This window comes from Narcine bancroftii, chromosome 7 (genome assembly GCF_036971445.1).
Source record: "Narcine bancroftii isolate sNarBan1 chromosome 7, sNarBan1.hap1, whole genome shotgun sequence".
Classification (NCBI taxonomy): Eukaryota; Metazoa; Chordata; class Chondrichthyes; order Torpediniformes; family Narcinidae; genus Narcine; species Narcine bancroftii.
In genome coordinates this window covers 28,144,768-28,172,533 of record NC_091475.1, presented here as the reverse complement: position 1 = coordinate 28,172,533, position 27,766 = coordinate 28,144,768, and the positions used below count along the sequence as shown (strand labels likewise).

The following is a 27,766-nucleotide window of genomic DNA, read 5'->3' as shown; positions in this document are numbered from 1 at the left end:
CCTAAATGAGCATCTGATTTTCAAGTCACTGCAATCCTCTTCCTTGCCACCACTACACTATTTTAATAAATTTCACTTGATAAAATGATCATTTTAATTTAGGTCTTGTTCCTTCTATATTCCCCAACAAAAATAAATCTGGACTTTGTGGAAAAACAATTCCAGTAATCTGTTCTAAAAATTTTGCTTGGCAATATTTTAAAGCATTTCTTTCTTGTTAAGTTTTCTTTAAAAACATTGTTATATACTTTTAAGTAATAAATAGGCTTTGTTTTATTGATATAAAAAACAATTTATTGAAAAAAATTAATATTTTAAATCAATGTCAATTCATCATTGAGTAACCATATCTTAAACAACTGAAAAAAAGTTAAACAAAATCTTCAATGATACTCAACATCTTAAAATAATTTTATGTGTGTGTGTGTGTTTAAAACATTGAACCTTTGCTATTACTGCTGCTATGCCCAAATGTCATTGATTTTTAAGAACTTCCTCAAAAGTTGGCTACAAGGTCAATTGGCAGAATCTCTCACTGAGGAATTATTCATTCTGAAAGTTAACAATTATCAGAAATATTATTGAACCAGATGCATAAAATATATGGTCACGAGAGCAGATTAAATTTTTCACCAAATACTTTGAAACCACCTACCTCTGGCTCTCTTCTCTCATCAGTTGAGGGGACCTTAAGTTCACGTCCTTGATCATCGTTAGGATCAAAGAGATAAATATAGTCCGATGAATAACTAACAAGAATTTCCTGCCCATCATTACTGTAACAGAGAGATGTAACTCGACAAGATTTATTGGCAAGATGTGGGGGCACAAATCTTGCACACATTCCAGTTGTTGCTCGAGCATTGTAACTACCTGGAAAGAAATTAAGATAAATAATACCACATTCAGTGTCCTTCACTGCTATCCAGTCATAATTCAGTATCAATAGCGATGACTTTTTTCTTATTTACCTGGCTTTTATTCCTCCTGCATACTTGCTACCAAAATACCTTACACTTCTTTAACCATTGCTTTTTGTCACAAATATTTTTCCACATATGCAAAATGGTTTTAGAGAGTTGGTGCACAGATTTTACTTGTACAATAGCTCATATTTTATCAGAAATCTTGCTGTTATTAAGTCAGAATTTGTTTCAGTTTAAAAGCAGTGGCAAAATCTTTGCCTCCTGGCACTAGCTCATATCTCTGTTATTGTCCTCATTTGACTATACTTTTGTGAAATTCACTTTAATTGCATATTTCTACCAAAAATTATCCAATGAATTTAATAAAAATCAAACATTTTAGTTGTGTGCAGTGGTGTCAAAGAGGGTTTTATTTTGCATGATAAAATAAAGTATTAAAAACCTGTAGCTCTTGTGCCGAGCATTCTTCTATCATATATTCTCACAGAGCTATCCGAGCAACCAACAGATAAGTAGTATGGCATCAAAGGGCAGATAGCGATTGAAGTAGCAGCACGGCGACAGTTTATTAAAATATCCTGTTTCAAATGAAAATTTGAAAGTATTAAGGATTTTTGTCTCAAGTTCATTTCTCAAAGAATTAATTAATGCTCCAAGACATAATTTCAATTTTGACTACAAAAAGTTCAATCATTCATTTAGCAGCAAAATAATATTCTAGTACACAAATCCAGAGGATGTAAATAGCAAACAAATTTAATGAGTCCAATATGGAAACTACTTTCTCCATATTGACTTAGAAAGTCACACAACCTACTTTATGTAGCAAAGATAAAAATACATAACCAACATTTCGGGTCTGAGCCCTTCATCAATATATGAGCTAAAAGCAGGCAGACTTCTGAATAAAATGATGGGGGAAGGGACGAGACAAACAGGCCCACAGGCAAGAGGTAATAGATTGATATGGGTGGGAGGGCACAAGAGATAAAAGCTGAGAAGTAATGGAGGGATGAAGGTAGCTCCGAATGCAGAGGGAAGGGAGAGCTGGAGGAAAGGATGCAGAGGGATGGGGGAAGAGAGGGAGACAGGGGAGTGGTCTAATGGGATCAGTAGAACTGGATCCTAGTGCCACCCAGTTAGAGAGTGCCCAGATGAAATATTAAATGTTATACCTCCAATTTGCAGGTGATGTCCTTGAGGCCACAGACAGGCATGTTAGTGAGAAATTGAAATAGTTGGCCACTAGGTCATCTGCTGCATCCGGTGATTTTGCTGTGGCCTTCTCTACATTGGAGAGACTGGACGCAGACTGGGAGACCAATTCGTTAAGCATCTTTGGTCTGTCCACAGCAATGGTGGGTATCTTCCATTGGCCAACCATTTAAATTCAATGCCCCACTCCCGCACATTTCTCCATGGCCTCATGTATCGTAATCTTTGCCACATAAAGAACACTGCGTGACTTGCAGAGTTTCTCCAGCATTTTTGTGTAAACTACAGTCACAGCATCTACAGACTTTCTTGTAACAAGATATGGATACTAAACAGCATTGCTTGATTGGACTCTTCAAGACAAAGTAGATATAAAATTATGACATATGTAGCTGAAGCAATACTTTTAGAAGTGTTATCATATTACATCTTACAAAAAAGTTTTTTGAAAAATGGGTCCATCTAATGACTTTTCAAAATTATTTTCAACAATCAGTCAAAACAGTGGAGTGAATCTATCCAAAATTTGTTGTGAAATATTCACATAAAAGGATGAAAATTTAGTATAAACACCAGATAGGAATATTGTTAACACATCTATGATGAAATTAAAAATGAAGCCCCTTTCACATTACTAACCTGATATCACGGAGCTAAGGGGAGCCCAACATCCTGAACAACGTATTATGTACTTGCAGACACTGAATGCTTTATTCTATAAGGAGATTATCCATATCTCACTCCAGCCCCTCACTCTCCAGGTTGGAGGTATGGGGGTGTGTGTGTGGGTGTTATGAGTGAGAAAACAGATTTGATGGGTCTCAAGAGCAAGGATTCTGAATGCAGTTTTGTAGTAAATAATTTCATTTACAAAAGAGAGGTGAGGGAAAATGGTACTGGGGATAACACACAATTTATTGCAAGCGTGGGAAAGTGGTAGCGGGAATAAAACGCATACACGTGGGAAAGTGGTAGCAGGAATAAAATGCATACAAGCATGGAAAAGTGGTAGCGGGAATAAAACACATATGAGCATTGGAAAGTCGCACCAGCAATGAAACACATGAACAAAATGTTATCTTGCCATCCAACCATCAGAAATGCTGGAAATAATTGAGTTTTTTTTTTAAACACTCTACGACAAATGTTCAATTCGATGAACAGCACGTGGACCATTTGTAGTCATTCCAACAAGTTCCTGTTGTTGTTCTCATTCTGCACTCTTTCCATATGTTAATTAATAGTGTTCTCTGCTATGATCTCACTTTTTTTGCTTTTTCCATTCCCTGCTTCCCACGCACACAAAAACGGCATCAGCGAATCACTAATGGGACCTGGCTTGCAATTCAAAATGGATTGGCTTTGATACTACCTTCCTAGGTGGTTAATTCCAGGGTCAATTTGGACCCCCCCACCCCATACCGGGTGGGGGGCGTTCACACTGACAGGTGACCCGGTAAATTGCTGGTTAATTACTGGGTTCAAGAGCCAGTGTGAAAGGTGAAAGAGTACCCACAATTTTGTTGTAGCAAGACATTACACACTGGAGTAAAGCTATATTTTTCATGCCAATCTTTATAATGGCTGCTTCACTTATCAACTACAGTAGCAAATGAAAAATTAAATTACTTTCAAAACATCTTAACATGTTTTTAAATTTATATTTAAATGTTATAGATGTCCAAACAAAATGCAAAATTATGTCAATAATTAAATTTTCAAACATGCAAACATATTTCAAATGAGCACTGTTACATTACTTTTGCTAAAAATTGTTTATGTCTACATGTATTTTTTAAACTCACATCTTTGCAGTCTTCTTTTGTACAATTTGTCTTCGCTCTTACATCAAACCATCTTACGGTACCATCTTCACCACATGATAGAAAGGTATAAGGATCATTTGGTACAGTCATGATCTGAGCAGTAAAATAAAGGATGCAAAATCATTCCATACTCCACCAATCTGAGGAAAATAAGTGCATGTTCCTAGAAGAGCCTGGGCATGAAGAGGTAGATTTTCATCTTGGTGCTCAAGGTTAAAAGTTGATTAGCTGTTTTTTATAGAAACCATCCAATTTTATTTCCAGTAACAATTAATGGAAATTAAAATCTATTTTTATTTCAGCAGCCAATTCTAAAAACTGAAATTACATATGAGCAGTGAGATGAAAACTGACCCAAGTTTTATCAGACTACTTGGGCACTGGAAGGAATCACACTACAATCAATCTGGCTGTCTCCAAATAGATATAAATGCACTTTGGTAAAGGAGCCACCCTGAAGCACTTACAAGTATGACCTATCTCTAATAGCTTCCTAAGCCAACCAGTTCAAAGATAACAAGGGCAATTCTACTTCTACAACAGATGAAAGAAGGTTAACTAATTTAGGATCAACTTGTAATGTTGTTTATCTTCTCAATTCAATAGTACTTGGGTGTAGTAGCTTAATGACCATGGTACATGACAAATAATCCAGGGATAAAAAGCAAAAATATTGAACTAATTTAATAATTCTTATAATTTGTACGACAGGAATAGGAAAAGCAAAATATGATGAAAAATACAAACAAAGCAAATTTACCTACGTTACCATATCTCCAACATGTTAACACACACAAACTGCATGCATAACTATGTTCTCAGACCAATTAATGCTTTCTTCATTAAAGAATATTTTTTAAAATATGCAAAGGTGTTGTAGATATTTATTGAACTATCAGTATCTCCCTAAGTTTAAAGTTTAGATGCTGTTATTTGAGATTAACAAAGAACATTATGAGATCATGAGATAGGAAATTAGACTATTCAGCCCATTGATCTTCTCTGCCATTCAAATCATGGTTGATGAATTCTTCCTCTCAATCCTACTCTCCTGCCTTTTCCCCATAAAATTTGATACCATTACTAATCAAAAACCTATCAACCTCCACTGAAAATCTAAACAATGACTTGGCCTCCACAACCATCTGTGGTAACAAATTCTAGAGATTTGGCTGAAGAAATGTTCCCTTATCTCTGTTCTAAAGGGACATCCTTTTATTCTGAGGCAGTGCCCTCTGATCATAGACTCTCCCATTACAGGAATCATCTTCTCCACCTCCATTCCATCCAGCCTACAGTTGGCGTAGTGGTTAGTGGGACACCTTTATAGCGCCAGCAATCTCGGGTGAGCTTCGAGTCCCATACTGTCTGTAAGGAGTTGGTACGTTCTCCCTGTATGTTGTACTGGGGATGTAGATTAATTGGATGTAAATTGGGTGGCACGGACTCGAGGACCGAAATGGCCTGTTACTGTGCTGTATGTCTAAAATTGATAAAATTTTAAATTTAAATTTTTGGTAGGTTTCAATGAGATCTCCTGCCTTGTACTTTAAAACTCCATCAAGTACAAGCCTGGAGCCAACAAATAATCATCATACATTAATCTTTGGAATTTACTTTACTAGTGTCCTATTGTTGACACACAGCATCTCTTCACTTGTCAGGAAGGCGCATCAGCGACTGTACACCCTGAGAAGATTGAAGCAGGCAAGGCTAACGGCCACCATAATGTCAACCTTCTACAGGAGCTCTACTGAGAGTGTCCTGGCCGGCTGCATCCCAGTGTGGTATGATGGCTGCAGAGAAATGGATCAGAGGTCAATCCACAGGATCATAAGTGTGGCAGAGAGGATCACAGGAGACTCCCTAACCCTCTCCCCCATCAATGTGATCTACCAGGATCATTGTCTGAAGAGGGCATGCAAAATTGTTGAGAACCCCTTCCACCCAACACACAGCATCTTTCAGTTGCTTCCATCAAGAAAGAGATCCAGGAGTATCAGGGCCAGCACCACAAGGCTGAGAAACAACTTCTTCCCACGGGAAGTGAGGACGCTGACGACCAAAGGAACTGCTCACACTAACCATCCGAGACTCTCCTCTTTACAAAACAATATTTATTTATTTTCATATAGGAATACTTGTTCTGCACATGTATTTTTTTATCCATATATGTGTTATGTCTGGTTGTGTGCTTGCATGTTTTGCACTACGGGCCAGAGAATGGTGTTTCGTCGGGTTGTAAATGTGCAATAAAATAACAATAAACTTGACTTGACTTGATCCTCCATCCCCAGAATCATTATCATAAACCTCCTCTGGAACCTCTCTAATGCCAGCACATCCTTCCTTAGATATGGGCCCAAAACTGCAACTATGGCTCAACTAATGTTTGATAAAGCCTCAGCATTACATCTTTGCTTTAATATTCTAGTCCTTTTGAAATGAATGCTAGCATTGCATTTGCCTTCCTTACTACCAACTCAACCTGCTAACTTTTGAGACTCCCAAGTCCCTATGGACCTCTGCTTTTAAATTTTCTCCCCTTTTAGCAAACAGTCAATATCTTTATTCATTTTGCCAAAGTGCATAACTATACACTTCCCTACACTATATTCCATCTGCCACATCTTTGCCAATTTTCCCAACCTATCCAAGTCTCCCTGTTTCCTCAATACTAACTGCCCCTCCACCCATCTTCATATCATCCGCAAATTTACCCAAAAACCATCAATTCAATCATCTAAATCAGTTACACACAACATGAAAATTAGCGGGGCAAATACTGACCTCTGCAGAACATCATTAATCACTGGCAACCAGCCAGAAAAAGTCCAATTTTGACTTCAGTCAATCTTCTATCATGCCAATACCTTCCCTGTAATACAATCCCATTTTCTGAAAATCCAATTAAAAAAACATCCAATGACTCTCTTTTGCCTGTCCTGTTTGTTATTTCCTCAAAGAATTCCAACAGATTTGTGAGGGTAAGATCTCCCTATTTTATCTTGAGTTTTCAAGTACTCCAAAACTTCATCCTTGATATGGACTCTAGAATACCTTGATGAAGGGCTCAGACCTGAAACATTGGTTATATATCTTTACATTCTCAGCCTTTCAGCCAAGACCAAGTGTAGGTCATTGGCTGGATCAACTGGATCCATGGGAAGCTGTAGCATCAAGCAGGAAGAGGAAGACCATTTGAGTGGAAGACATAATCTGCTGTGAGCTGGCTTTGGCTGATCTATGTTGATAAGGAGACCTTTCCAGCAATAAACCCACTTCCACCAGTCTTACAAGGATGGCTGCAGCAACAAACTCACCAGGAGGTCAAAGAATCTGGAACACCATCTGGGAGGCAGTGTAGGACATGAGAGAAAGTTCCCCGTTTTCCTGCGATTTCTTCATCCAGAAAGTATCGATGGATTGTTGCAAATTTGAGGCAAAGGACATCTACTGCCTCCAGAACATCATGGATAACAGTCACGTTACTTTGTCATTGAAGATCTCGACGGGATAGCAGAGGATGCTCAGTACTTCCATGAGAAGGGGAACGTGGCTCCACTCTCACTATTCACAGTACAGCCATTCATCACCCTTTCAACGCAGAAGAAATGAGTGATGACAGTGTACATGTTCAACCCATACATGCCAGTCATGGATGTGCTCACCATCTTGGGCTCTTCTGTCAAGAGGACAGGGACCTGTGCGGACGTCAAAAATATATTTTCAATCTGGACCCGCAAAATCCAATTGAAGGTGAAGTTGAGAGGAGACTGCAAAGGGGCCATCATCCTCCCCATCAGAGTGTTCACCTTAGGATGAAACTGTGGGTACTTTAACATGCTGGACAGTCTTGGATTTGCAGGAACTGCAACAAACCTGGCTGTATGGTGGTCCAATGTAGTGCAGTCATCTGCAAGAATTGCAAGCAGAAAGGCCACCAGACCAAGAACTGTGCAGAGAGAAGTGCTGCAACTTGTGTGGGGAAGCAGACCACCTCTACAAAGCCTGTCCAAAATGGGTAGCCACCTGTGCACAGGCAACAAGAAGGGAAATGGCCAACATCACACCCCCACAGATGTTAACATCCCCTCAACCTTGACAGCAACAGAGACCCCGGAAGAGACCATGGCCAGGAGGAGTGAGAAGATCCCAAGCACGTCCAACTCCAATTCTCAAAACCCAGCCATGAGGCTGGAGGCTCCTCCTGATGGAGGAAGATATTGAGGAAAAATGGAAGATGGAACACATGGAACACATTGATCAGCCAGAGAAGGGTGTCATGGTACGTTAGATCCACCACAAAAGTTGTCTCCTTGTAGCAAGACCAGAGGCGAGGGAATCATTTCCCCTCCCACCCGACCATACAGACAATCCATCGGCTGTGGGCCATCTGGTCATATGCAGGGGGGAATGATTGCCATGCTTCCGGTCTTGCTGTGGGGAGGCAACTTCCTAATTACAGAGATTAAGGAAGTGGTTGGGGATGGGGGTGTGTTGTGTGATGGAGCTAATGTACCACGATACACAACTCCAGATAATCAAAGGGTATGCCTTACCCATGTGGACTGAGAGGCCAGCCGTCTTCCAGCAGCTCCCACCATTGCTGGCAACATCCAGGCTAGTCGTTCTGGCCAGTGACTTCAATTATGTCATCCTTTGGCTTGGCTTCGCGGACGAAGATTTATGGAGGGGGTAAAAAGTCCACGTCAGCTGCAGGCTCGTTTGTGGCTGACAAGTCCGATGCGGGACAGGCAGACACGATTGCAGCGGTTGCAAGGGAAAATTGGTTGGTTGGGGTTGGGTGTTGGGTTTTTCCTCCTTTGCCTTTTGTCAGTGAGGTGGGCTCTGCGGTCTTCTTCAAAGGAGGTTGCTGCCCGCCAAACTGTGAGGCGCCAAGATGCACGGTTTGAGGCGATATCAGCCCACTGGCGGTGGTCAATGTGGCAGGCACCAAGAGACTTCTTTAGGCAGTCCTTGTACCTTTTCTTTGGTGCACCTCTGTCACGGTGGCCAGTGGAGAGCTCGCCATATAACACGATCTTGGGAAGGCGATGGTCCTCCATTCTGGAGACGTGACCTACCCAGCGCAGCTGGATCTTCAGCAGCGTGGACTCGATGCTGTCGACCTCTGCCGTCTCGAGTACTTCGACGTTAGGGGTGTAAGCGCTCCAATGGATGTTGAGGATGGAGCGGAGACAACGCTGGTGGAAGCGTTCTAGGAGCCGTAGGTGGTGCCGGTAGAGGACCCATGATTCGGAGCCGAACAGGAGTGTGGGTATGACAACGGCTCTGTATACGCTTATCTTTGTGAGGTTTTTCAGTTGGTTGTTTTTCCAGACTCTTTTGTGTAGTCTTCCAAAGGCGCTATTTGCCTTGGCGAGTCTGTTGTCTATCTCATTGTCGATCCTTGCATCTGATGAAATGGTGCAGCCGAGATAGGTAAACTGGTTGACCGTTTTGAGTTTTGTGTGCCCGATGGAGATGTGGGGGGGCTGGTAGTCATGGTGGGGAGCTGGCTGATGGAGGACCTCAGTTTTCTTCAGGCTGACTTCCAGGCCAAACATTTTGGCAGTTTCCGCAAAGCAGGACGTCAAGCGCTGAAGAGCTGGCTCTGAATGGGCAACTAAAGCGGCATCATCTGCAAAGAGTAGTTCACGGACAAGTTTCTCTTGTGTCTTGGTGTGAGCTTGCAGGCGCCTCAGATTGAAGAGACTGCCATCCGTGCGGTACCGGATGTAAACAGCGTCTTCATTGTTGGGGTCTTTCATGGCTTGGTTCAGCATCATGCTGAAGAAGATTGAAAAGAGGGTTGGTGCGAGAACACAGCCTTGCTTCACGCCATTGTTAATGGAGAAGGGTTCGGAGAGCTCATTGCTGTATCTGACCCGACCTTGTTGGTTTTCGTGCAGTTGGATAATCATGTTGAGGAACTTTGGGGGACATCCGATGCGCTCTAGTATTTGCCAAAGTCCTTTCCTGCTCACGGTGTCGAAGGCTTTGGTGAGGTCAACAAAGGTGATGTAGAGTCCTTTGTTTTGTTCTCTGCACTTTTCTTGGAGCTGTCTGAGGGCAAAGACCATGTCAGTGGTTCCTCTGTTTGCGCGAAAGCCGCACTGTGATTCTGGGAGAATATTCTCGGCGACACTAGGTATTATTCTATTTAGTAGAATCCTAGCGAAGATTTTGCCGGCAATGGAGAGCAACGTGATTCCCCTGTAGTTTGAGCAGTCTGATTTCTCGCCTTTGTTTTTGTACAGGGTGATGATGGTGGCATCACGAAGATCCTGAGGCAGTTTACCTTGGTCCCAACAAAGCTTGAAAAACTCATGCAGTTTGGCATGCAGAGTTTTGCCGCCAGCCTTCCAGACTTCTGGGGGGATTCCATCCATACCTGCTGCTTTGCCACTTTTCAGTTGTTCGATTGCCTTATATGTCTCATCCAGGGTGGGAACCTCATCCAGCTCTAGCCTTAGGGGCTGTTGAGGGAGCTGGAGCAGGGCGGAATCTTGGACTGAGCGGTTGGCACTGAAAAGAGATTGGAAGTGTTCTGACCATCGGTTGACTTCAGGGGTTTCTACGAGGCTCTAAAGGCTGTGTACGGCCCCTCACCCCAAGTCCAAAGCCCGCTGCGCAGCTCAGACGGCAAAGTCCTCCTCAGCGACAAGATCTCCATCCTCAACCGATGGTCAGAACACTTCCAATCTCTATGTCATTAATGTGGCTGGACAATCCGGTGACATGGACAGCAGACTGGACAACTCCTCTAGACTCCTGATGGGTGCCACACCTTCAGCAATCCTGCAGGTGGAGAACAACCACACCCCATCTGGTTGAGATTGGACGGCTCAATATGGTCTCAGAGAGACTTCCTCTTTGTGCTGAAGGTTATCACGGTCAGAACCACCGATGATACACCAATGTTTTTCTATGACAATAGCCTCTTTCACACCTCCTGTCACCTGAAGAACCTGAAGACAGGCAGAGGAACATGGAAGCTGAATGTGAAGTTGTTGATCCGAGAGAATGGAGAGGAACTAAAGAAGGAGTTGTGGTGCACTGTTAGCCAGAATCAGACACACACAAAGATAAAGACTGTACAACAGGCTTTAATCCACAAAGACTTCCACAGAGCCAGGCTGGCTGTGGCTACAGCAACTCTAAGTGAGGCCTCGGGAGGCCAGCACTGGCTTATATCCCAGAGGGTGATTGACACCCGACCGGGTGGGGCTTGATCCATTCAGGCCGACTGATTGACAGCCAGCCAGGTGTTGTCCTGTCCCATTACATTCCTGCAGGTACAGAGGTTTCCCCCTGCAGTAGGCCGGTGGTGTACCCCCACAGGAGTACACTAGTTGGAGAACTGTGAAACTCTCTGACTCCCCAGTGAACTGGTGGGAAGCGACCAAGGAAAACATAAAGAAGTTCTTTATCCTCAAATTTAGTTTGAGCAAGGCAGAGGTAGAGGAAACTGAGCCAAATCAGATTGACCTGCAGCAACTCCTCCTTCTGCAGTTGAGCAGGGTGGATAGCAGAGATGAACTCCAAGAGATGATGAGCCAGCAAGCTTCATCTTCTAATCCAGAGTCCTCACAGTGGAGCAGGATAAGATGTGTTTATGCTTCTTCCAAAGGGTTAACAAAGGGACCTCTGTGATCTAAACCTTAAGGAAGAAGAAAGCTGAGTCACTTCCCCAAAAGTGGGCATATAGGGAATCAGCAGAATTGTACAACACTAAGATTACAGACAGAATGGCCTTCTAGAACTCCCTGCCTCTATCATGGAGGTCTTAGATGTCAGCAAGTGGAGAGTCTGGACCAGCCAATTACTCTTGGAGAGCTAACAGACTCCATCCATTCCTATGGGTCGAGTAAAACTTCCGGAAGTGATGGTTTACCGGCTGAATTTTCCACAGCTCTGTGGGACTGGGTGAGCTCAGACCAGCTTGAAGTATATAATGCTATTCTCCAGCATGCCAGACTCCATGAAGAAGAGCATCATCACCCTTATCTTCAAATAGAAGGAGGAGGAAGATATTTGGAATTGGAGACCCATATTATTGTTAAACATTGACTACAAGATCCTGTCCAAAAGCCATTGCCAATCAAGTCAAGTATGACCTGGGGAAGGTGATCTACCCAGGCCAAACCTGCACGATCTGGGCAGGAAAATCTCTGACAGCTGCACGTTGTTCAGAGATACTATCGTCTATACGCAGGACAAGGTGGTGGACACCTGCTGAGTCAGCTTAGGCTTTAGACTGAAGATGGCACACAGAAATGATGGACATGTTCTCCAAAATGGGCTTTGGAGAGAGAATCAGAAATTGGATTAAACTGCTCTACATGGCCATCTGTAGCACAGTCCAAATCAATGGGTGGGAAACAAATAACTTAATCAAGTCTGGATTCAGGGAGGATTGACTGCTCTCTCCAGTCTTATTTGTGTGCTGCATAGAGCCCTTTGCTGAATCCATCAGGAAGGACAAGGACATAAGGGAAATGACATGAGGCAATGGAGGCATTCAGGTCAAAGCTTCTCTGAACTTAGACAATTTTACTATCTTCTGTTCAGACACACAACTGATCTGCAAACTGATCAGCATCTGCAGCCATTTTGAATCTGCATCAGGTGCCAGGGTAAACTGGAAGTGCGAAGCAATGCTCTTCAATAACTAATGCAACCAGTCCACCATCCCCTTCACTGCCAGATCTGACTACCTGAAGGTGTTAGGAATCTAGTTTGAAGAGGCTGGGGTGTGTAACAAAAATTGGTCAAAGGTACACAAGTAACTGGGTCTGTGGTCATGACATTGGCAATCAATAACAGGGAACCATATGGTTATCAGGTGCGAGGTGCTCTCTGTACTACTGCAGAGGTGTGGCCCATCCCTCGCACCTCAGCACCAGTGGCCACCAGAACAGTTGTTTAGTTCATAACCAGATGCAAGATAGAAAGGGTCTGAAGGGTCACTATGTACGTCACCAGACAACAGGGGCAAGAGTGTACCCTACATGGCCCTCTTCATGACGACCATCTTTGTGTGTGGCTGTATCAGGTTGTGCACATAACCATAGTAATGAGGGAACCAAATGCCACCATTTGCTGAGGTTCTAACTGTCCCTGGTGTTGCAAAGAATGCACAATGTCCTAGTCAGCTGGACTTTGCCACACTACCAGACAAGTCAAAGTGTTTTTCCAGACAAACACCTTTGACCACAAGGCCAACAGGTAGTGGTTAACACAGAATATCCTGCAGACACTGAGCAATCAGGAATCAATGGATATAATGGAGTAGTTCCCTGAGCAGACTGTCTAGGTCATCTAGTGGAATGCCTCATTGTCAGTACTCATGGACAAGCACCAGGACTTGGCCTAGCTGGCAGTGAAAGGAGTTCTCCCAGTCAGTTCCTTCCTGTATAACCAGAATATCACCCACAATCCATGTTGTCCCTGAAATGACTGCGGTGGAGTGGAAACAGTTGCCCACCTCTTTGCAGAATGAAGATTCGCTAAGATTGTGTGGAGAAGGATGCAAGGGCCCTTGTCATAATTCATTCCCAATAGCAGCATGACAGAGGTCTCTCTGATTTATGTGGACACACTCAGAGTCAGACATCCAGAACTGCAGTAAAACCCCTTTACCATTAACTCAGTGGAAGACGCACTTTGGTCTATTCAAAACCTGTTGGTCTTACAGCACATGGAGGTGTCAGTGCAGGAATGGTGCCGACTGGCACATTCCAGGCTTTAGGATTACATGCTGAGGGATGCACTGAGGATTGGTGTAGCCAACGTGACTCTGTGGGGAAGTACCAAAAACTAGAGTCTTTCCATTACTGGGCACAGAGAGGCAGAGAAAAAGGGGAAGCCCCTCAAACAACAGAGGGGAGAGTAATACCAGGGTGCTACAGTTGTGGCAATAGTGTAAATAGAAATGAATGTAACAATGTACAACAATGTAAATGTATGGATACATAACTAAGGGTGTGACGAGACTAAATGTTTTTTTTTGTAAATAATTTATTATGATCAAAGTCTGTATTTGGTTAAAAAAAAGTGCACCCTTGAATCTTGCCTATCATTGAAGTCAGGATAATCAGCCTATCCTTTAATGTCTATTGCCTCTCTCCCTTCATAAAGAGTGGAGTGAAATGTATAACTTTCCAGTCCTCCGGAACTATTCCCAACTCTAGTAATTCTAGAAAGGTCACTACTACTTCATTCACAATTTCTTCAAAGATACCTCTTTCAGAAACCTGGGGTATAGTTCACCAGTCCAGGTGAAATCCACCTTCAGCTTCCCAAGCACCTTCTCCTGAGCAATAGCAAATACCCTCACTTCTACCCCGTCTTGAATTTCTGGCATGTCATTGGTGTCTTCCACAGTGGAAACCAATGCAAAATACCTATTTATTTCATCCACCATTTCTTTACTACCCATTACTACTTCTCCAGCGACATCTTCCAGTGGTCCAATGTCTATTCTTTTTTTAATATTTTATTTTAAAGTTTTATCTATATATGTAATAATAAAAAAATACAAAATACAATCATCAATTATTAGTGTTGGTTCCATTATATATGATGGTATAAGACCCCCAAACCCTCCAACCCCCTCTCCAGCAAAAAAAACCCCAAATATAGAAAAGAAAGAAACCAGACAGGAAATAAAACAAAAAATAAAGAAAAAAAGGAAATGAAACCTGATTGCCAAGAAGACACTACCCACTACACAGTTCTAACCATTTACTTTTTAAATTCTTCCAAGGAGTTTAACGAGGTTCTCGAAGTTTAGGGAAAATATCTATAAATTAATTCCCACAATTTGTAAATATGAGTGCCAAATTTTCAAAAATACATTATATTTATTTCTTAAATTATAACTAATCTCAAGGGGAACACATTTCTGCATTTCTACATTCTATACCTAGATGAGAGCTGATTTCCATGTTACTGCTTGGTACCGCTAATGCAATTTTTACAAATTCTTTTTGATGTACAGTAAATTTCAGTTTTGGTCTTTTCCTTACAATATTGCCTAATAAAAACAACATTGTATTTTGTGGAAATTTAGTTCCTGTAACGTGTTCTAAAAAAGCTCCCATGTTTATCCAAAAAAGGTCTCACTTTAGGGCAGGATGAAGTAAATGTAAAAAAGTACGCATCTTCTGCCCACATCTAAAAAATTGATCTGATAAATCTGACTTCAAACTCTTTAATTTCTGCGGCGTAAGATATAATTGATGTAGAAAATTATATTGCACTAATTTTTTATCTTACATTTATTCTATTTGTCATAGTACTGCGTCATAACTCCAACCATTTTTGTTTATCAATATTAATATTTAAATCTGCCTTCCATCTCTGTCTAGATCTATGGATCCCCTGCTTAGGAGTTCTCTTTTGCAATAAAATGTACATGGCTGAAGTAAATTTCTTTATATGTGTTTTACAAATCAACATCTCCATGTCACTACATTTCTGTAATGACACTGTTGGACCCAATTTATCTCTTAAATATGCCCTTAGTTGTATTCCATATTTATTTTATTATTGTTCAATTGACATTAAATTTCCTCCTTCATAACAATCTTCTATATATCAAATTCCTTTACGAGACCAAATATTTAAAAATTTATTATCCATTGTAAATGGAATGTTAATTTTGAGTCAGAGGCATTTTAGATAACACAACCCCCCCTCGTTCCAATTTCAGTGTTTATCTTATTCCAGGTATTAATCAAATGTTTCAACAAAGGGGTTTCCCTCTCACATGATATTAATTTCGATTCCCATTTATATACAAAGTCTTCTGGTATTGTCTCTCCTATTTTATCAATTTCTTTTTTAATCCATGCTGACTTCTCTCTCTCTTCAAAAAATGAAGCAAGAAACCTCGTTTGAGCTGTCTTGCAATACTTTTTTTAAATTTGAAAGCTGTAGGCCTCCTAATTCAAATTTCCATGTTAATTTATCTAAAGGAACCTTTGACGTCTTATACTTCCAGAGAAATTCTCTTATATATATATTTATTTAATTCTTGAAAAAACTTTGTGGTAACAGCATTGGCAATGTTTGAAAAAGAAACTGTACTCTAGGGAATATATTCATTTGAACACAGTTAACTCTGCCCAATAATGCTACTGGCAATGCCATCCACTTATTCAAATCTTCTCCAATTTTCTTAAGTAAAGGTAAATAATTCAATTTATATAAATTATTTATTTTCTACCCGTATCCGTAAATGTTTTATGCCATTCGCCAGCCACTTAAATTAGGTGTCTCTTTGGCACTAAGTATAATAATCTCCTCTAGTGAGAGGCATAATTTCACTTTTGTCCCAATTTATTTTATAGCCCGACACTTTCCTGTATTCCTCCAATCTTAAATATAATTTACTTATTGAACCTATTGGCTCTGTCAAATAAATCAAAACATCATCAGCAAATAAATTAACTTTACATTCCTCTCAATTAACTTTAAATTCCTTAATATCATGGTCAGATTGGATGAATTCTGCAAGTGGTTCTAAGGCTATAATAAATAAAGCTGGCAATAATGGACATCCTTGTCTACTAGATCTAACGAACTGAAATGGTGCCAAAACCTGTCCATTTGTTAAAACTTTAGCTTCAGGTTAATTATATAAAGCTCTGATCCAATTGAAAGTATCTGTCTCAACCCAAATCTTTCCAACACCTAAAACAAAAAAATCCCATTTTAATCAATCAAACACCTTTTCCGCATCTAAAGCCACTGTCACACTTAAATCTCCCCTCTTTTGTGCCAAATGCATTATACTAAGTAGCCTAGTTACATTATCTGCAAACTGTCTCTTTATTACAAACCCTGTCTGATCCCTATTTATCAGCTTTGGTAAAAATTTTGTCAGTCTATTTGCTAAAATTTTTGCAATTATCTTATAATCTGCATTTAACAGTGAAATAGGTCTATATGATGACGGTTATAAAGGGTCCCTATCTTTTTATTATCACTGTAGTTATTATCGCTGTAGAAAAAGATTCCAGGAGAGTGTATGTTTCTGCCACCTGGCCTAATACTTCCATAAAAATCAACAAATCAACAACTCAGACAAGAAACCATCTTATCCCAGAGATTTATTGCTTTGTAATGAGCTCAATGCCTCCCCCACCTCTATTAGGGTAAAGGGGGCATTCAGCTCCACTTGTTCTTCCAAACTTAACCTTGATAACCTTACTTGAGACATAAAGTCTTCTATCTTATTATCATCTCTTTGTGACTCTGATTGATATAACTTAGAGTAAAATTGCTTAGAACTTTGTTCATTTCTTGAGGTTTGTAAGTAGTCACATTCAAATCTGTCGTAATTGCATCAATCGTTCTTGAGACTTTCACTGCTTTCAACAGCCAGGAGAGAACCTTATGAGCCCTCTCACTTCTCTCACAGTATCTCATTTATTGCTTTTTCTGTTAATGTCTATTCTTACTTCTCTTTTACTCATTATATCTGGAAAAAAAACTCTTTTGGTATCCATTCATGTTACTGGCTAGCTTACCTTCAGGTTTCATCTTTTTCCCCTTAATGCTTTTTAGTTGCCTTCATCTACATACTGCAATTTAAACTACGATTGTGAGATTTGATTATTTAAAAAAATGAGTTAGGATACTAAATGCTTGGTTAGAATTATAATTAAAAACCAAAGTGGAAGCAGGCCTTTCAGCTCCCTGAGTCTGTACCAAACACAAAATACATATTAACATTCATTCCACTTATGATCCACTAGGATTATTAGCCAACAAAATATCTTCTGCATTCTCAGTTATGAAATAGAAATTAATCATGATAAACTTAAGTGGGTAGAAAGCTATTCCAAAGTAGCAAAAACTGTAATTATTTAAACAAGAAAGACTGAACATATTTGGGTTGAGTGCAATATGCAAACATCCTATTAAATTTCTCCACAGTATTGCAAAAAAAAAAGTATTTTTAAAATTAAAAATGTAAACTGACTGTTATCATTATGTGTGTTTTTATAGGCACAAATTGAACTTAAAATCTCAATAAAATTTATGCTTCAGTGAATTGCAACTTTCAGAAACTTTCTCTAGGGAAGTGTGAAACTTTGATTTTACAGTGGAGAAAAATGAAGCATTGTCAGCTGTAATGTAAATAAACATCTCACAATTTAATCCTTTCACGGAATGAGTTCTCTTGAAATAGAAATTTGTTCAATAAAAATGGAAAACCATACCAGTATCAGCCATTTAACTACATAGATTTGTAAAAATGGTAACAGGCAATCATGTATTTAATTGCAGAGCTATCCAGCTGTCATTAATAACAATGAATTCATGGAACATTAAAATCCCTGTTATCCAAAATTCAAGCACCCAGCAAAAAAATTGCAAAAAATAAATAGGTAAAAGAGTACAAAAGTTTGAATTTGGCGTCCCTTCGCAGCCTTTAATCCACACAACATGCAATCTCAAGCAACTGGCAAATTCACTTATCCGGTATCTATCAATCCCCATAGGTGCCAGATAACAGGGGTTTTACTATACATCTAATTACCTCTTTCAGAGTGACAAAAACATTTTTATAGACTGGAATGTTTATAAAATTTGTTCATTTAGAAACACAATGTAAGCATTTTAATCATCTTACCCAGTGGTTTTCAAACTGCCCCCCCCCCCTCAAAAGATTGCTTAAGATGGTATGTGAGTGGAAAGAAAAAGTTTGAAAACCACTATTTTAATCGTACCTAATTGACTTATAATGTGCACAGTTTCATAATTCCAAAGGATATGGGCCAATGACAATTTTTCTCAAGCAAAATATTTCAGTAACAAGCAGACATTCTCAATCTTCCCATCCCACTCACATACCACCTGAAGCAATCTCTTACTAATCACAGAGCACTTATGACATAGGGATTGCTTAAGGTGGAATATGAGTTTAGGGGGTCAGTTTAAAAACCACTGATCTAACTGAACTCCAGATTATCAAAGATTAACTAACTACAGGATGAGAATTTACATATCGGTTAGCGCAACACTATTTCAGACCCATTAACCTGGGTTTGAATCCACCGTTGTCTATGAATAGTTTGCATGTTCTCCCCGTAACCTGTAGGTTAATTGGTCACATGGGTGTATCTGGGCAGCAGATTTTAAATTAAAAAATGAATGTAATTGTCCGATTTTCTGAATGTTTTAGCATTTTATATTTTAAACTATCATTATCAAACTGCCTTATTGAAAGTCATTAAGTTTTTTGGTAAGAGATACAATTTGAGATTCTGAAATAGGATTTATTATTTTTATTTTAAATCATACTGACATTTCTACTGTTATAAAAATTGAGCAGTAATTTTATACATATTATTTTAATTCAACTTATTCAAAGGTTAAATTATATCTGCAAACTTTCCTAGATTTTCAAACTTAATCCAGTAACACCATATCTGCATTATTATAGACAATTGATAAAGGAAATGCAGAATGCCCATGGACTTTCCTGCATTCATGTGCCTGGCATTATTTTGTTTAATCTACAGTAAACACAGGATTTCTTACTCCCCAGTAGTTAAAACCAGATGATACCCACATCCTCAAGAACTATTAATTGATGAACAACACTTAATGGTCATTGAGGAATATGTGGAAAGATCATGGACAAAAGGAATTCTACATTTCCTAAAACATTCAGTCTAAGCCAAGATAATAATTTAAAAAGGCCAATAAAGCAATGAAGTAAATCCATACTGATTAAACGATTTTCAGTATCAATTCATCAACTTTGTATTCTAGGGGATTAATTTAGAAGATATCTATCTTTACATAATGACTTTAACAATAAACTCTTGCAATAATGAATTAAAGAGCTTTCTAGTTTTGTTATTCTTTACCGATGACATCACCATCATGACCAATATAACCACATTACCTCATAAGCTGTTCCATAGTGGCAGTTAAATTGACACTGTCGATTTGCTTCTGCATCTCTCTCTGTGTTTGTATAAAATATGACACCATCTCCTGAGCAGGAAATAATCTGTTTGTCACTGGTGTGTGGAAGAAATTTTGCACTAAAAATGTTTGCTCGATGACCCGAACGAATAGTTGAAAGAATCTGAAAGCAAAATTTTTCTTGAAAATAAAGAAAGACACAGAATCCATTAAATAACTTAAGCAAAATTGTTTTTAGACAAATGCAACGAGCCATCACCAAGGACTGACATGAATATCTGTGGAACCATGGAGCAATCGATAAGTGGCCCTGAATTTGACCCATCTTCCTAAAGCCTATTTAGACCTTCAATGGGATGAAATTTAGCATTACCTAAAGTGGCAATTGTGAATCTTTGTATGAGATGAAATCAACTAGTTTTCCAACATCTTATAGCAAAAAAATTAGCAACAAGAAAGAAATTTTGGAATGTTTAGAAAGATCCTGTCCACTTAGCAAAATGCACAATTACCTTGGCATGAACTTCAGTGGAGTTAATTTTTTTTTTTACCTGTATGTTTTCCAAATTTAATCTGGTCTTTAATAATGTTGTGCACAATGGTATTCTGGTGTATGCTAGAATATTCAAAAGACCAAAGAGGTCATTTGGGGCACTGAGGACCATAAAATTGGGCTCATCTAAACAGTTTTAAGGAGACACCAAAAGAAAAATAGGTTGGAACAAAGGCAAGTTTCCTGCATTTATGAAAAAAACTCATATGGGCTGTCATATAAATAAATAGCAGAACAACCTATATCTATTCCTATATATCTATCTTGTTCCCACCAACACCTCACTGTTAATCCCACATAATTAGCTATTTTGTTAAATGATATTTCCAGCACATTAGCAGACAATTCTATCCAACAAAATAAAAAAAATACAATGAACACTTTTTGTCACTGCAATTCAATACCTATATTCTGTATTCATATATAGTATTTCACATTGTTTACCTTTCTACTGTATGGATTAGTTATCACTAGGTTGGTGTCATCAGATCCTGATAGAATATATTCTCCTGTATCATTCCAGCAAATTGTATTTACCTGTTGCAAATGCACAGAAAAAAATATTTTACAGGCAATCCCTGCTTATTTCATAAATGCAGTTACCAATGACATTAAGAATTTATCAACGGCTTACACAAATAATGTTTGTAAGCAGTAAACAGCAACTCCATAATGTTTTGGACAAAGACACTTAATTCTTTTATTTTCCCCATGCTCCAAAGTTTTAAATTTGTAATCATACAATGCACATATAATTAAAATGTATATTCCAGTTTTTATTCAAGGTTATTTGTATATATTTTGGTTTGGCAGTGAAGAAATTACAGCTCTTTCTATACATAGCCCTCTCATTTCAGAGTACACTATAATATTTGGGACATAGCAATGGTATATATATATATATTAAAGTAGTCATGTTTAGTATTTTGTTGCATATTCCTTGCTTGAAGTCTGTGATTCATGGACATCACCAGGTGCTGAGCATCTTCTCTGGTGATATTTCTGCCAGGCCTCTACTGCAGACATCTTCAGCTCCTGCTTGTTTTGGGGGGCTTGTCCTGTAAAATTTTCTCTTCAGCATATGGAGGGCATGCTCATTTGGATTTAGATCAGGAGACTTGGCCATTCAAGAATTTTCCAGTGTTTAGCTTTGAAAAACTCCTATGTGGCTTTCGCAGTATGTTTGGGATCAGTCTTGCTGTTGGATGAAGCGCCAGCAAATGAATTTGGAAGTTTTGCTCGAACTTAAGCAAATGTTTCTGTTTACTGCAGCTTGACATGCCACCTGCTCACTGCCGTCTACCCCTGCACCTCATTCAATTTGTTTGGGGGACCATACTCATCGAACAAAGGCTCAGTGTGGAGCCTGATCAACCAAGGCCCAGCGTGCCTCTCAAAGCAAGTGATAGATTATCTTCTTTCCGCAACGGTGGGCCTTGCCCATTGCCCTGATGACCACCTTCACTCCCTCTCGGCATGGGACCTGGTGTGCCTGTCAATCAATTGGTGCTTGCACGGTGGTGGTGGTGGGGGGGGGGGGGGGGGGGTGGGAAGCAGCCTCAGTGTGTGGCGAGCAGGAGGACACGTTGCTGCTGTTGCTCATGTGTGAGGAGGCTTTGGCGTCTTGACCATGCACGCTGGAGGGTTTCCATTGAGGTGAGTGAAGGCTTGCGTACATGTGCACACACGCGTGCGTTATCTACAAGGGGTCTTGCAGGAGGAACCCGTTTACCAACTTATCCATAAATACACAAACAAATTTTTCTTAAAATCTCCCTTTAAAATGGAGGGGGGGTCCTTATATGCCAGTGGGCCCTATATGCCATCAATACCAAACATCATCAATGAAGGTAAGTGCACCAGTACCGATGGCAGCCATACATGCCCACCATCATGTTTCACAGATGAGGTGGTATGCTTTGGATCTTAGGCAGTTCATTTATGCCTCCACGCTTTGCTCTGATACAGGTTAATCTTGGTTTCATCTGTCCACAAGACCTTTTTCCAGAATTCTGCAGGTTTTTTTAAATACATCTTGGCAAACTGTGATCTGGCCATCCTGTTTTTGTGGCTAATGGTTTGCATTTTGCAGAGTAGCTCTGTACTTCTTTTCATGAAGACTTCTGCAGATAGTAGTCATTGACACATACAACCTGTCTCCTGAAGAATGTTTCTGATCTGCCAAACAGGCGTCTGGGGATTTTTCTTCATTATGATGAGAATTCTTCTCTCATTAGCAATGGAAGTCATCTTTGGCCCATCAGTCCCTTTGCAATTACTGAGCTCACCAGTACACTTTTTCTTCTTAATGACGCTCCAAACAGTTGATTTTGGAAATCTTAAGGTTTGTCTTTGTGATAGTACAGATTCTATCACTAATGTATAGATTGTAGTGTAGGATGACAGTGATTGACTGAGAGCATAGCCACGCCTACTGGCAGGTCTTAAAGGGTTGCTCCTAGCCAGACCAGGTCATTCTGGACAGGTCGACCTACATGTGATATGCTCCAGTCTTCTAGTTAATAAAAGCCTTGGTTTGGATCAACAAGTCTTTGGTTCTTTCGACACGCTCTACAGTCTCTTACTGTTTTATTTTTGTTTTTCAGCCTCATAATGGCTTCTTAGGCACAACTCTGTTAAAAAATGGCAACTAAAGACTCCAAAAGTGATCAAAAGCTTAGAAGCAAGCCTCACTCTCTTATACCTGCACCAATGAAGCAAATAAACATACCTGATTAATCACAAACAGCTGTGAAGCCAAAAGTCCCAAACATTATGGTGCCCTAAAATGAGGGAACTATGTATAAAAAATGCTGTGATTTCTACATGGTCAAACCAAAATGCGTACAAATAACTCTGAATAAAGTAAAACACGAAAATCTGCAGACACAAAAACACAGAGCTGGAGAAACTCAGCAGGTCCTTTATAAAACCTTGAATAAAATCTGGAATTTGTACTTTAATCACATGTGAATTGTTTGATTACAAATTTAAAACTTTGGAGCACAGGGGCAGATAAAGGGAAAAAAGTGTATTTGTCCCAAACATTATGGAGGCACTGTATGTGCTAAAATCTAGTCATTTGTAAACAGAAACATTAAGTAGAAAAAATTAGTTATAATGCCAATAAAGTAGGAAAACAATGAAGATTAACAGGATAAAATGTTATTTAAAATTATGTTTTATACTAACAATTGACTACAATACAATAAACGAAAGCTTTCCCTAATATGAAAGTTGCTTTGTAATTTATATACAGTACTGCATGTGGTTTCCATGGAAGTTGAAAAATATAGTCTCCCTCATTTTAGTCTCTGCTGTTTTTTTGACTTGATATTTCTCTTCACCTTTTTTTTAAATCTACCTGGCTTCTTGTTTTCTTTATCAACTTTACTTCATAACCTATTTCACTATTCTTTTTGTTAACTTCTGCTTTTCTCTTTCTTTTAACTCTATAGTTTAAGGTAATTTATAAATTTCATGGACAAGGGGACGGAATGATAAAGGATTCCTGGCTTCATTTTGAACACATTATGCATCTTGCATCTCTCAGAGACTTTCTTCACGTGCACTCCATCCATCACACATCTATGTGTGGTGCTACCGCTGTATATAAATGTATGTATGTGCTGTATTTGCTGGCCAACCTCCACAGGTTTCTCCAGGCAGCCAAAAGCCTCAACCTGACCTATAACCAAAAGAAGTACGTCTTTAGCACTTCAAGTCTGGCCTCCTGGGCTGTGTGGTGGAGAATGGCGCCACTGGGCCAGCCCCGGACTGCATGCGCCCCCCTGTTGGAACTCCCAATACCCCAGACACTCAAGGCCCTGAAAAGGTGCTTGGGCTTCTTTTCCTATTATGCCCATTGGATCCTCAATTACACAGACAAAGCCCATCCCTGGTGAAATCGGCCATTTTCCCCCATCAGCAGAAGCCCAAACGGCATCAAGGGCGACATCACCAAGGCGGCGATGCACGTTGTAGATGAATCCATCCCTTTCCAGGTGGAGAGTGATGTGTCCGACTTCACTCTGACTGCTATGCCCAACCAGGCGAGCAGGCCCATGGTATTCTTTTCCAGAACCTTCCAGGGCCCCGAGCTGGGGCCGTCAAGAAAGAGGCCCAAGCCAAAGTGGAAGCTGTGCGCCACTGGAGGCACTACCTGGCTGAAAACCCTTTACCCTGCTGAGTGACCAATGTGCAGTTGCTTTTATGTTTAACAACAAACAGCGGGGGGGAAATTAAGAACAACAAGATCCTGAGGTGGAGAACTGGACTGTCCACCTACAACTACGAGATCTTGTACTGGCCTGGGAAACTCAACGAGCTGGATCAACTCCAAGTCCTCCACAACAATCTCTGCCAACCCAGAGTCACCAGGCTCTACAACTTTGTTACAGCCCGCAACCTCCCCTACTCAGTCGAAGACATCAGGGAGTTGACACACAACTGCCCGATCTGCGCTGAGTGCAGACTCCAGTTTTACCAGCCGGACAAAACCCACTTTATCAAAGCCACCCACCCTTTCAAGCAGCTGAGCATAAACTTTAATGGACCCCTCCTGTCCATTAACAGGAATGTATACTTTATAAACATCGTGGACGAATACTCCCACTTCCCCTTCACCATTCCCTGTCCAGATATGACCATGGCCATGGTAATAAAGGCTTTACACGGCATCTTTGCTCTGTTCGGGTACCCCTGCTATATCCATAGCGACCAGGGTCCTCCTTTATGAGCAAGTCAGTATTTGTTGGCAAGGGCATAGCCACAAGCAGGACTACGGGCTATAACCCCGGGTGAAATGGGCAGATAGAGAGGGATACGTCACCGTTTGGAAGGCAGTTTTCTTAGCCCTTAAATCAAAAGGATTACCCACCTCCCGGTGGCAAGACGCCTTCCCGACATGCTCCATGCTACCAGGTCCCTTCCCTGTTTGGCCACAAATGCAACACTGCATGAAAGGTTCTTTTCTTTCCCCAGAAAATTGGCACCCGGAACTATACTACAGTCCTGGCTGGCGAACCCTGGCCTGTGCTGCTCTAAAGGCACATCAGACATCACAAAACTGACCCTCTGGTCGAGAAGGTCCACCTCATCCACGCCAACCCCAAATAAGCCTACATGGAGAATCAGGATGGTTGACAGGACAGGGTCTCTATCTGGGACCTGGCGCATGCAGTGGACCCCTCAACCGACCGGACAAACCCTCCCCCTGTAACCCTGACCAAACGGCCCCACAATCGGCGCTCCAAACTCCAACTGACCCAAACCCCCCCTCAGTCACCGGAGGCACCGTCTGTTGCACAAGACAGCCTGGGAACTGACAGCTGTGCCACATCAGACCCTGCGATGGTTGCAGCGACAGACGAGACCACCAGACAGGCTGAATCTATAAGGGACGTTGGAACTGCAACAAGCACTAAACCACACCACCCCGTCGGTCTTTGTTTTAAAAAGAGGGGTAAATGTGGTGCTACCACTATGCGTATACATGTACTGTATGGGCTGGCCTGCCCCCTAAACCTGTGACTCCTCCCTCCCAGATATTCCCATAAAGGCTGCAACACCAAAGCCCCTCCTTCAGTACCTGCCTTGGAGCCAGGCCAGCAACATGCAAGCTGTGTTGACTCTTTAAGATGATTAAAGCCTATTAAATACGATTCTCCGTCTGATTGTGGTTGATTGGTAGTACACTCTGTTCCAGACTCACTTCTCAATACCCCGTATTCTTCCTACCATGTCCTTAATCCCAGCACTAACATTTCCCTGTTGCCTTCAGTTAATTCCTCTTTCCCTTACACACAGCAGCTGAACCACTGTATTCTGCTTGCACTATTTACATGAACTTTACCCTCCCTTCCTACAAATAATCCCACAGGCAGCTGACAGAAGACAACCATGTTATTCATAATCGACTGAATGAGTAACGATCAGATATTTTTCTTTACAAACAATAAGTTTGGTGCATGAGGTCATGATTTGCAACTGGACAAGTGATATTCAAAAGACATTAATAGTTTAAAATCTTGAGTGTTACATGATGGCACAAGTTAGAAAATGATACAGTCATGAAAGGTAAACGATGCATTTGGCCAATCAAAAATTAGGTGACTGGCGAAGGTAGACAGGAAAATTGATACTTGTATGTGGCCTGTAATCAGAAGAACAGAGTCAAGCACAGCTAGAAGATTGGCTGCCATTGCATAAGGAATTCATGAGTGCACTTTTAACACAAGAGAAACCTAACCTACATTTAACACATTTAACAAAAAAAGAGGAAAATATGCGACAAAAAATTTGGCCTCCAGAATTGTGAAGAACACTGATGATCAAACTGTATAATGCTCTAGAAAGTGGATAAACTATACTTTGAATATAGTAGTAAAACACAAAAGTCTGTAGACACCGTAGTTAAAGTAAAAACATAATGCTGGATAAACTCAGTTGGAGTAAAAATGTAGTAAAAATAAAGTTATATATCCAATTTTTAGGGCTCAAGACCTTCATCAAGATATAATGAACCCTTCATACCTTCAAGGTATGACAAGCTCTTCATATCTTGATGAATGCCTCAAGTCTGAAACTTTGGTTGTGTATATTTATCTTTGCTATATAAATTACCCTGTTTAACCACCGTTGTGCTTTTTCTTTGAATATAGTGTTCAGTTCTGGTCACTGGTATATAGAGGATAGTTAGGCCCAGAAAACTGTTTCCTGATATAAAAGATCTGAGAACAGGAAAGAGTTATGTTTTGAATCTTGGATAGGTGATATCCAAATGGAGATAAAATATAAAACTATAAATAAATGAGTATCCGGAATATTGCCTTAAATTAATTTAGAGGAAATAATACAAAAGAAGCAATTCTGTAACGAGGAAATTTATAATTGTTATGACATTTTAGAAAAGTATTAATTAATATTTGGAAATGAACTTTAAATTCCCAACTGTATTATGAAACAATTAGTATTGCAATGACAATAGTAGTTACTTTGGGAATGATTAAAGAACATGGAATATTTTGATCGAGAAATTATTCTAAACCAAAAATTGTAATAAATCCACAAACGTCAGGAAGGGTTTGTGCATATTTTGTGAACAGGGAGTCCAAAGGTGAAAATAATGTGTACAACAGGAAATATTTTAGTGTGATCAAAAATAAAATCAGCTCTTTCTCAAAATCTAAAATTTAGATTTACTGAACACTTTAGGTTCCAGAAACAGTAAACAGACTGTAAAGTTACCTCTGAATTTTTTATTCTGCAAATCCAATCCTTTTATATCA

The 27,766-nt window shown here is 40.1% G+C and overlaps 1 protein-coding gene across 5 annotated transcripts in view; it reads right to left on the bottom strand.

Annotated features, from left to right (window-relative positions):
• dcaf6 (ddb1 and cul4 associated factor 6) overlaps positions 1-27,766 on the bottom strand; it is a 156,190-nt gene that overhangs the window by 109,038 nt on the left and 19,386 nt on the right. For all 5 annotated transcript variants that reach the window (XM_069889246.1, XM_069889247.1, XM_069889249.1 and 2 more), the window contains exons 3-7: positions 20,922-21,014; positions 19,902-20,087; positions 3,947-4,060; positions 1,369-1,504; positions 656-873 (exon numbers count right to left, since the gene is read on the bottom strand). In XM_069889246.1, the coding sequence (XP_069745347.1) occupies positions 656-873; positions 1,369-1,504; positions 3,947-4,060; positions 19,902-20,087; positions 20,922-21,014 (747 nt within the window). The remainder of the gene's footprint in view (positions 1-655; positions 874-1,368; positions 1,505-3,946; positions 4,061-19,901; positions 20,088-20,921; positions 21,015-27,766) is intronic.